This window comes from Branchiostoma belcheri, unplaced genomic scaffold (assembly GCF_001625305.1).
Source record: "Branchiostoma belcheri isolate BF01 breed outbred unplaced genomic scaffold, Haploidv18h27 scaffold57, whole genome shotgun sequence".
Lineage (NCBI taxonomy): Eukaryota > Metazoa > Chordata > Leptocardii > Amphioxiformes > Branchiostomatidae > Branchiostoma > Branchiostoma belcheri.
In genome coordinates, this window is record NW_017804209.1 from 2103011 (window position 1) to 2119643 (window position 16633).

A 16633-nucleotide genomic window follows, 5' to 3' on the forward strand; every position below is an offset into this window, starting at 1 on the left:
AAGTCGAAATTAGCTTATCTCTCACTAGGTGTAATTTTCTTTAATCATCAAAACGTAAAAGCATAACAAGGACAGTGTGACGTTGCACTCAAGTTAACAACTTATATTAACAGCGCCACACAACAAAAAAGGTACAATTAACATTTAAATATACAAGTTGACATATCTGTGCGCCGTAGTCCCACCACCCCAAGACATTAAAATGTTAAATTAAATGCTAACAGAGCTATTTGAAAGATAAGATTACATGGTAACCTCCTATATCTCATTGGCGGAAAAATATCCGCCAATCATAGCTAGGAGGGGGATTTAGGCCCATTACGTAGTATTTGGACTTCTATATCTAATTGACTGTTAGAAACAGTCAAGCAGAGCTAGAAGCGCTTGGTTTCTCCAATGTAACTATTACTAAAAGATTGAAATGATACGCTGTGTGAACTACTGGTATGACTTGTAGTATTTTTTCTTGTTTCCCGAGTTATCATTATCTAGAGTTGTGTACCGTGAAATGGAGAAACCAGACGAAAGGCTTCAGGTCTGGACACTCACACAGGAAGGTGCGTACCATATATAGGCAGGGCGAACAGTTCAAATCAACACAATAACGACTCAAGTTTGTTCAGGCGTTTATTTGACAACAGCGAAAACTGCAGCAGTGAAAGTTCAGTTAAAATGCCTCGATAGCGTAATGCACAACACATCATGACGTAATGCACAACACATCATGACGCAATGCACAACACATCATGACGCTCCTTTGACCTTGTGACTACTTATCGCTTAACTTCTGAAGGTGCTTTTATAAAAGAGCTAAAATGGGCAGCACGAGAAGAGGTAGTGGCCCCCTAGCAGCTCTAATAAGTACTGCCTATAGGTCCCATGAGGGGTTGATGAAGGTGATGTTGTTCTGTGGCGCCCTAGCGGATCTGCTAGGTACTGCCTAAAGGTCCCATGAGGGGTTGATGAAGGTGATGTTGTTCAGAGGCGCCCATCGCGCGAATATCGCCTTCTCCGTTAGATATTTGTGGCTGCCACCGCGGAAATCCTGCTGTTCGTTTTGATACGCGCACTCCTTGTAGTCTTCCATGCGGTACCTTCTGCCAGTGAAGTAGTGATAAAATGTCTGATCATCCGGGTGGTTTCTGCACATGACAAACAACTGTACAGTTAGTGCATCGCTGCCTGGGGGTATTTAAGGGTGTCTGATCAAAGCCATACTTTCTTACAGCATTATAAAACATGATGGGGGTAACTGCCAGCAGTATCAGTCAAATTACGTCATATATAGAATTGTAAGATGTGAAAATAAAATTAGCCTATTTTAATGATCTCGCCGAAAACAATCCTGAAGGCAAAAAAAGCTTTCCAAATGTAAGTATAAATTTAAAAATGGACCTGCAGTAACCCTCGGGGATCATTCCGTAAACTTTGATGACGTCACAGATTTCCATAGCGACCAAGACTGTCCACCAGCCTGTACTGAGCCACGTTCCAGACTTCTCTCTGTGAACAAATGTACAGCAGCACTTTAGAGCATGAAAATCCTGCGAAGTGGCATGTAAACGTAAAGCAACGTGAGTGAGAGAGTGAGTGTGTTAGTGAGTGAGTGAGTGATTGAGTGTGTAAGTGAGTGAGTGAGTGAGTGAGTGAGTGGTTGAGTGTGAGTGAATGAGTGAATGAGTGAGTGAGTGAGTGAGTAAGTGAATGAGTGAGTGTGTGAGTGAGTGAGTGATTGAGTGTGTAGTGAGTGAGTGTGTGAGTGAGTGAGTGAATGAGTGAGTAAGTGAATGAGTGAGTGTGTGAGTGTGTGAGTGTGTGAGTGAGTGAGTGATTGAGTGTGTAAGTGAGTGAGTGAGTGAGTGAGTGTGTAAGTGAGTGAGTGAGTGAGTGAGTGAGTGAGTGAGTGAGTGTGTGAGTGAGTGAGTGAGTGTGTGTGAGTGAGTGAGTGAGTGAGTGTGTGAGTGAATGAGTGAGTGAGTGAGTGAGTGAGTGAGTGTGTGAGTGAGTGAGTGAGTGTGTGAGTGAGTGAGTGAGTGAGTGAGTGAGTGAGTGAGTGAGTGAGTGAGTGAGTGAGTGAGTGAGTGACTGAGTTAGTGAGTGATAATACCCCACCTTGGAAGTCCAGTCTCTGCTTCAAACACCCTGTCGCCGTACCGTATCTTGTCCTCGGTCAGTTTATAAACCTGTAAGTTCGGGTGTCTGTCCTGCAAGGATGTCACTTTCGGGTAGGTTTTTCCTGTCTTGGCGTCCATTTCCTTGCTTGGCCCCCAGACGAGAACTTTGTAGTTTCCCTCCAAAATAGCCGCATCCAAGGCGACCTGCAGTAAAAACCCGCCGATGAGACGGACATTAGCCTGACTAAATCTGCGCTCCTAGCGGCCGGCCTGCTATTACACAAGCCGCCCCTTCTTCTTGAGAAGGTGTAATACCGGGCCGGCCGCTAGGAGCGCAGATTCAGTCACGCTAAGACAGACATCTACTCACAAAGGTACAACCTGCCTTATTCTAAAGATTAGTACGTAACCTCGCCGACCAACTCACAACCACAGATTACCTTATTCACGACTAGTTCTCAACGACAGGACATGGTTGGTTATGTGGGACATGTGGGTTCCGCTGAACATATTGCGATATAGACATCTTGCTTATACATCGAAAACTTTAGAAGAGAGTGAAAGAATATCACACTTACATATAAAATAGACGGGTGAGCAATGACGCGCAGCGTTGTTTTACTCCCGACATGCTTTTCGTACCCCACAACGGGCCCCTCGTTCATCCTAATGACGCAATCGGCCTGGTCGATCTCGTTCCCAGCCTTGTAGTTCAGCATCCGACCTGAAGGAGGCAGAGTAGAGCTTAGTTCGGATAAACAGAAGCCGAATCACACAAGATGTCAGCTAGTCTACTTCTTCCCTGTGTTTGTAAGAATCTTTTATTGGAGGTTAAAGAAAACGCTGCTCAATTCTAGCAACAACAACAACAAAAAAAACACTTTATCTAGTAGAAAGTGGGTCCAACATTCGTTCGTCTATCATGAAAGTTCATCTGTGTTGGTAATTACATGTTTAAAGTTAAAACGTTTGGTCCAACACAAAAAATTCTCTCACCTAGAGCTTTCGACCAGTCACTCTGGTCTTCCTCAGTAGACTGACCCGGTGAAGTGGGGAAACAGAAAGGTCTCTAAAAGCCAGGTTTCAAGAACATACACGGTCTAGCTCTGCCAGTTCTGAGGTGTCTCAACACATCCACATAGAGTCACCCGGACATTTTGTTTCACTTGACACTGTAAGGATTTTAGACACTGAACAAGACTATTTCTTGAGAGGTATGAAGGAAGCCATATACACCAGGGCCCATCACCCTACATTGAACCGCGACGGGGGCCGACATCGTCTACCAGATACCTTTGACCCAGTGTTGACGTCACACTTCAAAGAAGCCACGTGACAAGCCTCACTGGGTCAGTCTACTGAGGAAGACCAGAGTGACTGGTCGAAAGCTCTAGGTGAGAGAATTTTTTGTGTTGGACCAAAAGTTTTAACTTTAAACATTCGTTCGTCTCTTCACCAAACCGTGTATATAACTAAAGAAACCTTATTTCCCGAATGTTACACCTTCCCATTCTGTGCATGCGCACCACCGAAGGTGTTTGTTAAGCCTTTTTCCAAATGTTACACCTTCGCTCCCTGCGCATGCTCACCGGGGAACGTGTTTGTGAACTAACCTGAACCGGTCACCAGTGCGCAGGCGCCACAGCTCAGGTTCAGTTGCTGCACGGTAGTGACGTCATGACAAAAATGCGTTTAAAATCAACAAACGGATAAACTAGGAAGGTAACATTTGCAAAGCAAATGCATAATGTTTACCTTCGCATATGGTCTGCTCTGTTAATTCTTAATCAAGCACATCCATATTATATGGTGACAGGAGTCTAAATCCCTCCGGCTACAAAATTGCAACAGGATGTATATTTATTGTTTTTATTGATCTAAAACGTTCTGACCTTTGACTCATCAGGCACCCCCACATAACCCTTCAGCGGGTTCACGGCGTCCATTGGTTCCGGATCACGTGTTTTCGGTGGTTCTCCGGCAGATTCCGGACTCCGTTCTGGCGTTGTTGTGCGTCTCTCTGACGACTCTTTGCGGTCGGCCGTTTGTCGTGGTGAGAAGTCCTGCTGGAGTCGTGAGGAAGTCTTAGGTTGGCAAAAACAAGGCGAGAATAATACAGTGGAAGAGGTTCATCAGTCACGTATGGCTTAGCAGATTAGGCCATTATGAGAAAAAAGACTAAGCTTTAACTTCCAACACTTGAAGTACAGAATTGGGACTTCCATAATTCAAGTGTTGGAAGTTAAAGCTTAGTCTTTTTTTCATAATGACTTGTACCAACACAGATGAACTTTCATGCTAAGATTAGGCCATGTTGATTTGAGCACCTATTCCGGCCATACTGTGAATCACGTGCTACCTTGTACCATTCACAGTCTGGATAGGTAAATCAAATAACATGACCTAAAGGGAATATTAAGAAAAGCTATCAGAACGGCTAGAGGGTAATAATGCAAGATTTAAAAAAAAACAACTATAAAAAACACTGACCCATTTGGTGACAAACCTATCCGTGGTCAGGAAGACGCATGCGCATGTGAGCCCCACAAGGAACAGTGACGTCAGCAACCAACAGCGCCTGCGCGTATTCATCTGGAGATAGAAAGATATACACTAAATATACACAATTCAGACTTCAATGCAACCAATCAGCACACTGCTGCACTACAGCAACCAATCAGCACACTGCTGCACTACAGCAACCAATCAGCACACTGTCTGGACTACAGCAACCAATCCGCACACTGCTGCGCTACAGCAACCAATCAGCAAACTGCTGCACTACAGCAACCAATCAGCACACTGCTGCACTACAGCAACCAATCAGCACACTGCTGCACTACAGCAACCAATCAGCACACTGCTGCACTACAGCAACCAATCCGCACACTGTCTGGACTACAGCAACCAATCAGCACACTGCTGCATTACAGCAACCAATCAGCACACTGTCTGGACTTCAGCAACCAATCTGGCTTAATGTCTTTTTATTACAGATACACTTTATACTTGACTGTACATTATATAAAGATGAACGCCAAGAGCTATTCGAAACTTTACAATTAGACAAGATATGTAAGAAAATGTCAAAGCAGGACATGTTTGAACACTTGATGTCATACAAGAACGAATGTACAGTAGACAAACTATGTAATTATGTTTCCAAATGTTTCAAAAAGAGAGAAGAAAAGGCAACTAACAGTAGATGATAGGTAGTTTATAGTATTATGTATAGATTCCTAACACTTTACATCAGAATATAGCGTACCGGTATGAAATACTCGTGCTTTACATACTGGACATCCTCTTGTGCATTTAGCCCATCTGGGCAAGAACATGCAATAAAGATTCATATCATATCATATCATATCATATCATATCATATCATATCATATCATATTATAACATATCATATCATATCATATCATATCATTACAAAGCCCGTGAAATCTGAACAGGATGTTCTATGTAGGGACAACAATGCCGCTGTTAAGTTATGGATGTAACAACACGCCGACTGTCATGGCGACTGCGTATCCTGCTCCATGCATGTAGTCATGTCTACCCCCCTCCCTCCTGACTAGACTGTCATGGCGACTGCGTATCCTGCTCCATGCATGTAGTCATGTCTACCGCCGCCTTCCTGACTAGCTTCGGGACTCTCGAACAAAACAAATTCTTTAAACGGACCAAAGAAAACAAACATCCCTGTCTTTTTTTAAACATTTGGATCTTAGATAACAACCAAACATCGTAGTCATTGATATTATATTATGAGGCGTAGTGTGAAGGGTATGGGTTGTTTTTCTTTCATGATCGTACTGAAGGTTCTCAGTCCTTTCTGGTGAAGTCCTGACATGCCATCGACCTTGTGCCCTTGGGAAAGGCACTCGCTCAGGTGAAAATGAGAATTGTTTTGTCCCCTGTGTTGGTGGCGAAATTAATATAATTTGAACTTGAGTGTGGTCGTGTGGCGTAGCGGCAGAGTGCGCGACACGGAACAATGGGTCCCGGGTTCGAGTCCTGACATGCCATCGATCTTGTGCCCTTGGGAAAGGCACTCGCTCAGGTGAAAATGAGAATTGTTTTGTCCCCTGTGTTGGTGGCGAAATTAATATAAGTTGAACTTGAGTGTGGTCGTGTGGCGTAGCGGCAGAGTGCGCGACACGGAACAATGAGTCCCGGGTTCGAGTCCTGACATGCCACCGATCTTGTGCCCTTGGGAAAGGCACGGCCTTCCTCACTTAGCTCAGGTGTAAATGAGTATTGTCCTGTAATGTATTTGTCCCCTGTGTTGGTGGCGGCAATAATATAAGTTGAAAAAACTTGAGTGTGTCGTCACCACGTCTGGTGATTACATGTTGGCAAAAAAGTAGAGTGTAGAAAACAAAACTTACCTTGGAGCGACCTTCCCTGCAATTCTGCTCTCATAACGTTTATATATAAGGTCTCATTCATGAGTTTTTTCCATACATTAGAAACCATGCATTAATGAGTGACTTACGAGACCGTGTTCCCTATGATCCTACATTAAATCAATTGATATCTTTCTTGCTATGTTGAGCACACTTACTCTACTTCTCATAAAAAAATTGCCAACGACTTCTAAACACACAATCCCTTTTTATGGGAATTACAAAGTGCACCTAGCGGCTGCCCGCAAGAGGTCCTCCCGCGCTGCAAACCTACGACCGCACAACTCACAACACTGGACTGTGCACGTCCGACCTAGCGCGCGGCTGCCGACAATTACGTCCTAATTTCATCAGTTACAAACAAGCTTTCACCGCTTTGACGTTTTACATCAGTTGGGATGGCTAAAGGGAAAATTCTCACCAATAAAAACACGCGTTCATACAGCCGTTTAGTTTTTGACTTGGTACTCTTTTAGGGGGTACACTCGGAGTAATTCATGAATGAGACCATAAGGTTTTACCCAAAACTCCAAGATGTCTGGTAGCCGTAACGATTTCTGTATATCCGGTATAACTGCCCCCGGCGTAACATGCTTCCGTATCCGGGTTTGGCGTAACACACCAGCTTCTGTATCTGTATCTGTATCTGTATAGCCAGTATAACCGCCCTTCGGCGTAACACACCAGCTTCTGTATCTGTATAGGTATAACCACCCTTCGGCGTAACACACCAGCTTCTGTATCTGTATAGGTATAACCACCCTTCGGCGTAACACACTATAGTGTCTGTATCTACTAGATTTGCCGAAATATACATGTAATATAGCAGATGACTGTCACGTTTCCGAATATCAACCAGGAGAAGAGACTGTGAAGTTCCATCCGAGAGGACGTCCATAATGCTGTATCCAAATTTGCTCAGGCACGCTTCTGGATTAGCCTCTACCAGGCTTCAGGAGGCGGCTGGTAAGAGTAGAAATAGGCCAAACAGAGAGATAAGCATGACAAGGGAGTTTGTCCTTTGAGAGAACAGTTCGCCGCACCCCAACTGTTCTCTCAACGGACAAACTCCCTTGGCATGCTTATCTCTCTGTTTGGCCTATTTCTACTCTTTCCAGCCGCCTCCTGAAGCCTGGTAGAGGCTACTTCTAGATAACCAAAACTATCCAGAACCTTGCCTGGGCCTAGATCACGTGACACTAACTCAGTCTGGCATAGATCTAGATCAGCACTGTTCTGGGCACGCTATTTGCCACCGCATTGCAAAACCGGTCTTTCCAGTGACGATCACGTATTGGAACTATTGTCAGTGTATTTGTGTTAATAAGGCCACAGTGGTTGTACATCACGATTAGCACAGCAACACTAGGCTACAAACTGTGAGTAGAAAATACTGAATGTTGCTTTACTTTTTAGCTGCAAATCGGTGTCACAGTGACAGTAAAATTGATTCAGGTACTCTCCAAGCAGAGGTTGTGGCGGAATGATCGTTAGCTTTTTATATATGGCAGTATTTTTGTCGCTAACCCACCCGTCGGTGGCCGGCGACCTTCTCTGGATACTGCCTGGCCTATTTGGTACTGTCTTTTTGCCACCGAAAGGGATCTGCTTGGAGATTAGGCTCAGGTAGCCTGAGCCAGATATGTTCTATGGACAGTAAGGTTGGCTCAGGAAGATTGGCCCGGATATGTTCTATGGACAGTAATATTGGCCCGGATATGTTCAGTGTAACATTGTCCATTACGTTGTGTACAACGTGTCTGAGTTTCATTTGTTATACACCGAGAGAGTGAGGCTCGAGCCTCGATCCTGTAAACAATCGATAAGTTAATCGATTAGTTTGATTTAAATTAACTGATTTGCCGATGTAAGTCATACCTACATGTCCAGCCATGTAAAAGTACAACAGGCTCGTTCTCATTGAAATGTACAAAATGGTGATTTTTTGGGTCGAAAAATCGATGATCTGTTTTTTCAGGCAAACCTACCTTATTTTTTAGGAAAACATCTCAAATTATGATAACCAAAAAAAGGACAGCTTAATTGCCATGGGAAGTTACCGAAAATTTATGCACTAAGATAAGACATATGTAAACAATGCAATTTTTAGTTCGGCAAAAACACTGGAACATCAGCATGAATTGGGTGTACGATAAAGCTTGTATTCATGACATCACCTCAAAAGCCATTAGTTTAGGCGTCAGTATCTATGAAAGTACTTCTGTCAGCCCATTATTTACTGGTAAATATACACGTATCGAACACATGAAGATAGCTAAATGCAGTGTATAGAAGTAGCAAAAAATATCTCTGGAAGGAAAGAAGAGTAGAACATTTGAGTCTGTTGACACCACAGAGGGTTATTTTTCTTCGGATCCATATTTTTTTCTATTTCATTTCCAACTATTATGTTTATGGTGGATAGGGAAGGGAAATTAAATCACTTGTTACGTCTTTTCCGCTACAGGTGTAACTTCCGTTACCGGTAACGGATGTTACAAAACGGACGTTTTTGTTTATTTCTCCAAGAAGATCTGAAGTTTTTATCTTCATCCTTTGAGAACAAGGGGGCATAAGTACGGACATTTTAAAACTGGGCGACTTTTTATATACCAGGTGAAGAAAATAAAATTGAAGGTAAAAACAACGGTAACGGATGTTACATTCATTACAGTAAAACAATTTGTTCAGCGAAGGTGGCTACAAATGACAGCACACACTCTTTTCTTCTTCTCTTAGAAACCTAGAATACTTGTAAAAGTCATCAAAATGGGAACTTCTTGTCTTATATGTGACTCTATCTCAACTGCACGACCGTCTTACTTGAGCGGTAACGGATGTTACAGAACTTGGCGACAGGTATGAAACACCTCGCATGACGTACAAGAATAGTATCAGGAGCGATCTGACTTGATCAGTCAGAGGGCCTGGCCATCTGACTTCCGAAAACTACTGCCGTAATCAAATTGCTACGTTTTAGGTTGCTTTTTAAGTTTCTATTTCGTCTCAGGCGACAGCCGCTTTTTAGGGGGAGAAATCCAACCCGCGACCATAATTTCTCTCAAGTCATCAATCAAACCTAGTGTTGTGGTACATTTTTCGTGAAACATAGTAAGTTAAAATAGGAAAGTGAAGAAAACAACGATGAGGTCCATGATTTGGCTCATACCTAGTCGTTAAGAGTGGCGACAGCATTTTGTACATTTGAATGAGAACGAGTGAACAGTGCACACATAAATTCTTCCGCGACAGGGTCTCGGCTCTAAGCTCCAATAGGTTTGGTAACCAGGCTAGACTGGTCTCGGCTCTAAGCTATTAATAATAGGTTTCAGTTAGACACACACGTTAACAGTAGGTGTGACAGGTCAGTGACGTCACTCACTCCACATGTTATTCTGCTATACAGATCCAGAAATAGACGGGACAATTTTCAATAGTCAAAAAAGTTCTCAGGTCATATCTGTCACGAGTTCAACTTTGGTAACGACAAAGTACAAAGTAACAAGAAAGAAAAATTAAAATCTCTAAGAAAAAAAAAGTTTTCTTTTGCCAATATTAATTCCACACAATTTAACTCCCTTTCCTAAACTCCACCACGTGACCTGCAGACCGTTGACCCGGTGACCTCGCGTCGCTGTGACGTCATGAGAGCCAGCTGACCTGGAAACAGCAGCAGACGCGATGCGAAGAACTAAGGTTAGTGATTAACACATTCCACTGCTGTGGTGTAACTGTGGCAGTACAAACTTTGTGTCAAATACTGATATTTATACATGACAATCCCTGCTCTAAACCATGTCCCAAGGCAGCTCCTTGCGCACTTTTGATCCGTCCTATTTTCGAAGACAATTTGTGTCCGCTCTGCGTCTCTGTTATGTAAATGACATAATATCAGATCAGATTTCTCGTCAGGTGAGACAGTCCGTTTTTGTAGCGAGTTTCGCCTGATCTTTGTAACCGCGTTTTGCCACGGTTTATACTATATATATGTGTTGTACAATGTATATATTTTTTTCCATCTTAAAACGGCTGGGTAACCCCATTCAGCTTACATTAGCTGTTTTCCAAGGGGGCCCAGCAAAATTACACAAGACATTGTTACATATAGTAGGACAACATACAGTAAACATAAAAGTCCGATGCGTCAAAACAGAGTCATAGTCCATATTCAAAGTCCTAGCCGTTCAAAGGTAAAAAACACGAAAATCAGGAATGGAGGTCAGTCTCTCATACCATGCACGTGCATTTTCTGTTTTCATGCCTGTTGTTTTACCTGCAATTCCCCCTCGGGCATGCATTTGCAGTAAATTTTCTATACATTATAGTCACAGAGCTTCACAGAGAGGTGAAACTATTTGAGAACAGAACAAATGTATTTCTTTTCCTTTTTGCTTTCAATTCTTTTTTTGTTTACTCAACATTGTACCAAAATCCATGCAATTACAAACCGTTACCCACTTAGTTTGTTCCTGAACAAAAAGCGCACTGAAATATTTATCACTTTTTCCTGACACAATTAACCCTACTTCAGACGCACGGTAACGGCGGAGGAGCGCCTTTAGTTAGTTTAGTTTACTGTATTAAAGTATGTTATATTGTGTATGTTTAATCTTTGTCTTATTTGGCACCCGAAATCAGCTATGCTGCCTGGGTGGCCAGTGTATAGTCTTGTTACTATTGAATTAAAATAAAATAGAATAAAACAGAAAATGAAAAATAGCTATATAGTGCCTTTAGTTATCAGCGACCTTGCTAACATGTGGAGTACATTTAAACCGCTGTGGTCAGTGAATGTTTTGTGTGTTTGCAGGTGTTTTTGTGTGTTTGCAGGTGTTTTTGTGTGTAAACTTCTTTTCTTCCGTTTCTTACTATATTTTTATTTTTACGCTTTCCATTCAAAAACATGCTTTCCATTCAAAAACATGGGGGAAAAAGCATGTACAGGATCAGCGTTAGAAATTAAATATGATGAGTAAAAATGCACGCACAATCTCACAAACAAATAAACAAACACGCGTTTCTCTCCCCCAGGTGAGCTTCTTACTAGGGTTGATGACGTCAGTGTTCCTGTGCGGATTCACGTACGTCATTTTGCGGACAGACAGGCTGGTCATCAGACGGGTGAGTTAAGAAAGTTTCAAACTTAAAGTAGTCATAGGCGACAATCATCCGTAAAGCTATGGCGAATTTCGAAGTAAACGGTAGGTGCATGTGTGGACGGTCGTGTGGCGCAGTCGGTAGCGCGTTCGGCTCACACCCGAGAGGTCGCGGGTTCGAACCCTGCCCATGTCACCGATCTTGTGCCCTTGGGAAAGGCACTTTACACGACTTTCCTCACATCGCTCAGGTGAAAATGAGTATTGTATTGTCCCTTGTGTTGGTGGCGTCACCACATCTTGTGATTGCATGTTGGAATATATTTTGTCATCACCTTGTCTTTTTAGCCTACATTTGTAGAATTAATTTTGATGAATTAGTAATAGTACCTTGTCTGTAAGGGTATAGACATGTGATGGATTTTAAGAATTACACAAGAGTTGTATCATGCCCTAATTCAGCCAGATAAGGCTGCAACGGTATGTCTGAGCACGTGTTGCAAATAAACCAGTCATCATCATCATCATATTAAAAAAAAAAGTAAACGATACCCGCCCGATCGGCGGTTCAATCGCAACGTACAGGCGGGCCTTCCAACGGCCGGGCGAAAACATTTCAATGACATTATGGGGGTGTTTCTGAAATATGCATTTACTTCACTATTGCTTTACAGGATTCCGGATGGTTGCTGCACAGATGCCAGCTGTCCCTTACCGGGGCCCCAGGATGGACCCTTGGCGGAAACGCATGCCGACATCTCAACAGTACGCAACTTTCCGGAAATTCAACAGAATCACTACAAAATGCTACAACAAAAGTGTCAGAACTGCTACAAAACGCCACAGTTAAACCTGACCCGCTGAGCGATCCCAAACCGGCGGTGGAGCCCCCTGCGCCCTTTGACCGGGTCAACCCCCTGAGAGGTTACGTCGGAGTACCAAACGGGTCAGAGGTCAGAGGAGCGCTCTCTTGTCAAATGTAGCAAATGCTTTATATTGTCATAATGTTAAAAGTAGCACATCTTCATATTGCCACAATGCCAAATGTAGCATATGATTTACATTGTACATGTCTAATGTAGCACATGTTTTATATGAGACAAACGGTTAATACATGTAAGTGCCATTTAATAACTGGTAAACTGCTTTAAAATACTTAATTGAAACAAAGACAACTGGTCATGTTTTGAATTATTCAAATGTAATATATTAAATAGATTTATGATACAACACATAAGAATCGCGGGACGTAAATGACGTCACTTCATGTTTTATAAACTTCACCCGTATAGACACAGCTGTAACTGCGCATGCGCTGCTGACTGTTGGGGAAAGGTCTAATTCCCTGCTTTGTCTAATTTTCCAATCGAGCTGTGCACATGCGCAGATGAGTGAATTGCTTTGATGATACAATGTTTATAAACTGTCACTCCATCATGCAGCAACTGAGCATGCGCTGTCGTGTTTGCGCCGTGGTATCCAATTCTGGTAAGTTTGGCGACAATCTCTGATCTAGCCTGGTTACTATGGTTACTGAACCTACTATAGCTCCCGAGTCATACATCCTCTCCTTAGCCTGGTTACCGATCCTGTTACAGCTCCCGTGGTGAGGAGAGGATGGGACTCGGGAGCTATAACAGGTTTGGTAACCAGGCTAACTCTGATCTACATTTTCTTTAGAACGCCTCTTCTATAATCCAGTAGTGCTGAATAAAGTACTGTAATTATCTTTATTTTCGCGGGGCTTAAAGTTCGAGGTTTCGGGAAAATGGACAATCCGCGGTATTTTTAGATTCGCGATTTACCCTTGGCTGTGAATAAAAAAATATTTGTAGATAAATCTGTATCTGCACACCTAATTAACATGTTTGCACATATCAGTGTAAATCTGGACAGAAAAATGGCATCAGAGGTTCAGGATTGTTGTAACATGTACATCTGGCACGTAAACACGTGGCCTCAGTTCGCAGGTAGCCTGTGTCGTGCCCCGTCTCCACACAGAAAAGGTTACAGCTACCTGGTTATTTACTGTACAGGACCTAAACTTTTAGAAACAATGTACTTTTTGTTAGAAGCAATGTACCGTTTGCTAAAAACAATGTACTTTTTGCTAAAAACAATGTACTTTTTGCTAAAAACAATGTACTTTTTGGTTAAAACAATGTACTTTTTGGTTAAAACAATGTACTTTTTGGTTAAAACAATGTACTTTTTGGTTAAAACAATGTACTTTTTGGTTAAAACAATGTTCTTTGTTGAACGATCAGGCCACCTTCTGAACTACAAGGCTGGGAACGAGATCGACAGTGCTGATTGCGTCATCAGGATGAACGACGCTCCTGTGCTGGGGTTCGAACAGCATGTCGGGAGCCGGACGAGCCTGCGCGTGTTGTGTTTCCAGTCGGTGTACGTTTGTTTGTTTGTTTGTTTGTTTGTTTGTTTGTCTTCTTTAGATCACCATTAGTGCATACAACACTATTCTTCCTGAAGTCCCATATCTATAAATAAATAAATAAAATCGAAATCTTATCAATACATATACAACAAATAGCAACTATATATATATATATCTACACGTGTATCTACCTGCCACCATAGACTTAGAGGTGAAACGTTGTTCTGTGTTTTGGCCCAGTCTCTTGTTCTGCATTGTTGTTTGAGATGAGTTTATTTGCAGGTACGTGGTTCCCGCGTTGTTTGAGATGAGTGTAATACTATTTAATTTTGCAGGTACGTGGTTCCCGTGTTGTTTGAGATGAGTGTATGTAATTTTGCAGGTACGTGGTTCCCGCCATGTCCGAGCTGTACCGGCAGGCGGGCAGGTCCACGCTGCTGGGCTGGGGCCCGCTGGCTCACATGGACACGCGCAGCGGCCCCGCGTTGTTTGAGATGATTGTTTTTTTTAATTTTGNCCGGTCTTTCCAGTGACGATCACGTATTGGAACTATTGTCAGTGTATTTATGTTAATAAGGCCGATCACAACAGTGGTTGTACATCACGATTAGCACAGCAACACTAGACTACAAACTGTGAGTAGAAAATAATGGATGTTGCTTTACTTTTTAGCTGCAAATCGGTGTCACAGTGACAGTAAAATTGGTTCAGGTACTCTCCAAGCAGAGGTTGTGGCGGAATGATCGTTTGCTTTTTATATATGGCCGTATTTTTGTCGCTAACCCACCCGTCGGTGGCCGGCGACCTTCTCTGGATACTGCCTGGCCTATTTGATACTGTCTTTTTGCCACCGAAAGGGATCTGCTTGGAGATTAGGCTCAGGTAGCCTGAGCCAGATATGTTCTGTGGACAGTTAGATTGGCTCAGGAAGATTGACCCGGATATGTTCTATGGACAGTAATATTGGCCCGGATATGTTCAGTGTAACATTGTCCATTACGTTGTGTACAACGTGTCTGAGTTTCATTTGTTATACACCGAGAGAGTGAGGCTCGAGCCTCGATCCTGTAAACAATCGATAAGTTAATCGATTAGTTTGATTGAAATTAACTGATTTGCCGATGTAAGTCATAACTACATGTCCAGCCATGTAAAAGTACAACAGTGCACACACCAATTCTTCCGCGACAGGGTCTAGGCTCTAAGCTCCAATAGGTTTGGTAACCAGGCTACGAACTGGTCTCGGCTCTAAGCTATTAATAATAGGTTTCAGTTAGACAAACATGTTAACAGTAGGTGTGACAGGTCAGTGACGTCACTCACTCCACATGTTATTCTGCTATACAGATCCAGAAATAGACGGGACAATTTTCAATAGTCAAAAAAAGTTCTCAGGTCATATCTGTCACGAGTTCAACTTTGGTAACGACAAAGTACAAAGTAACAAGAAAGAAAAATTAAAATCTCTAAGAAAAAAAAAAACGTTTTCTTTTGCCAATATTAATTCCACACAATTTAAGTCCCTTTCCTAAACGCCACCACGTGACCTGTAGACCGTTGACCCGGTGACCTCGCGTCGCTGTGACGTCATGAGAGCCAGCTGACCTGGAAACAGCAGCAGACGCGATGCGCAGGACTAAGGTTAGTGATTAACACATTCCACTGCTGTGGTGTAACTGTGGCAGTACAAACTTTGTGTCAAATACTGATATTTATACATGACAATCCCTGCTCTAAACCATGTCCCAAGGCAGCTCCTTGCGCACTTTTGATCCGTCCTATTTTCGAAGACAATTTGTGTCCGCTCTGCGTCTCTGTTATGTAAATGACATGATTTCAGATCAGATTTCTCGTCAGGTGAGACAGTCCGTTTTTGTAGCGAGTTTCGCCTGATCTTTGTAACCGCGTTTTGCCACGGTTTATACTATATATATGTGTTGTACAATGTATATATTTTTTTTTCATCTTAAAACGGCTGGGTAACCCCATTCAGCTTACATTAGCTGTTTTCCAAGGGGGCCCAGCAAAATTACACAAGACATTGTTACATATAGTAGGACAACATACAGTAAACATAAAAGTCCGATGCGTCAAAACAGAGTCATAGTCCATATTCAAAGTCCTAGCCGTTCAAAGGTAAAAAACACGAAAATCAGGAATGGAGGTCAGTCTCTCATACCATTGTACGTGCATTTTCTGTTTTCATGCCTGTTGTTTTACCTGCAATTCCCCCTCGGGCATGTATTTGCAGTAAATTTTCTATACATTATAGTCACAGAGCTTCACAGAGAGGTGAAACTATTTGAGAACAGAACAAATGTATTTCTTTTCCTTTTTTGCTTTCAATTCTTTTTTTGTTTACTCAACATTGTACCAAAATCCATGCAATTACAAACCGTTACCCACTTAGTTTGTTCCTGAACAAAAAGCGCACTGAAATATTTATCACTTTTTCCTGACACAATTAACCCTACTTCAGACGCACGGTAACGGCGCAGGAGCGCCTTTAGTTAGTTTAGTTTACTGTATTAAAGTATGTTATATTGTGTATGTTTAATCTTTGTCTTATTTGGCACCCGAAATCAGCTATGCTGCCTGGGTGGCCAGTGTATA

The 16633-nt window shown here is 42.5% G+C and overlaps 2 protein-coding genes across 2 annotated transcripts in view; one reads left to right on the top strand and one right to left on the bottom strand.

Annotated features, from left to right (window-relative positions):
* Positions 1-630: 630 nt before the first annotated feature.
* LOC109481737 (alpha-N-acetyl-neuraminyl-2,3-beta-galactosyl-1,3-N-acetyl-galactosaminide alpha-2,6-sialyltransferase-like) lies at positions 631-6525 on the bottom strand. The gene is made up of 9 exons (XM_019784329.1): positions 6512-6525; positions 5383-5438; positions 4605-4706; positions 4007-4180; positions 3728-3773; positions 2693-2838; positions 2113-2318; positions 1396-1503; positions 631-1142 (listed from the first exon to the last, which is right to left on the bottom strand). The coding sequence occupies exons 3-9, from the start codon at positions 4704-4706 to the stop codon at positions 941-943; spliced, it is 984 nt and encodes a 327-aa protein (XP_019639888.1). The 5' UTR covers positions 5383-5438; positions 6512-6525; the 3' UTR covers positions 631-940.
* Positions 6526-7859: 1334 nt separating this feature from the next.
* Positions 7860-16633, top strand: part of LOC109481671 — a 21630-nt gene continuing 12856 nt past the window's right edge. Inside the window, exons 1-7 of the mRNA XM_019784246.1 lie at positions 7860-7908; positions 10138-10225; positions 11561-11650; positions 12300-12578; positions 13068-13113; positions 13893-14031; positions 14403-14507. Coding sequence (XP_019639805.1) covers positions 10211-10225; positions 11561-11650; positions 12300-12578; positions 13068-13113; positions 13893-14031; positions 14403-14507 — 674 coding nt within the window. The 5' untranslated portion in view covers positions 7860-7908; positions 10138-10210. The remainder of the gene's footprint in view (positions 7909-10137; positions 10226-11560; positions 11651-12299; positions 12579-13067; positions 13114-13892; positions 14032-14402; positions 14508-16633) is intronic.

Excerpts from the sequence above, each read along its gene's own strand:
- LOC109481737 (XM_019784329.1), bottom strand. The coding sequence starts at position 4,706 with ATGAATACGCGCAGGCGCTGTTGGTTGCTGACGTCACTGTTCCTTGTG. Across the intron at positions 2,319-2,692 it reads CTCACCCGTCTATTTTATAT|GTCGCCTTGGATGCGGCTAT; the intron begins GTAAGTGTGATA and ends TTTTTACTGCAG. Across the intron at positions 1,143-1,395 it reads ATCCCCGAGGGTTACTGCAG|AAACCACCCGGATGATCAGA; the intron begins GTCCATTTTTAA and ends TGTCATGTGCAG.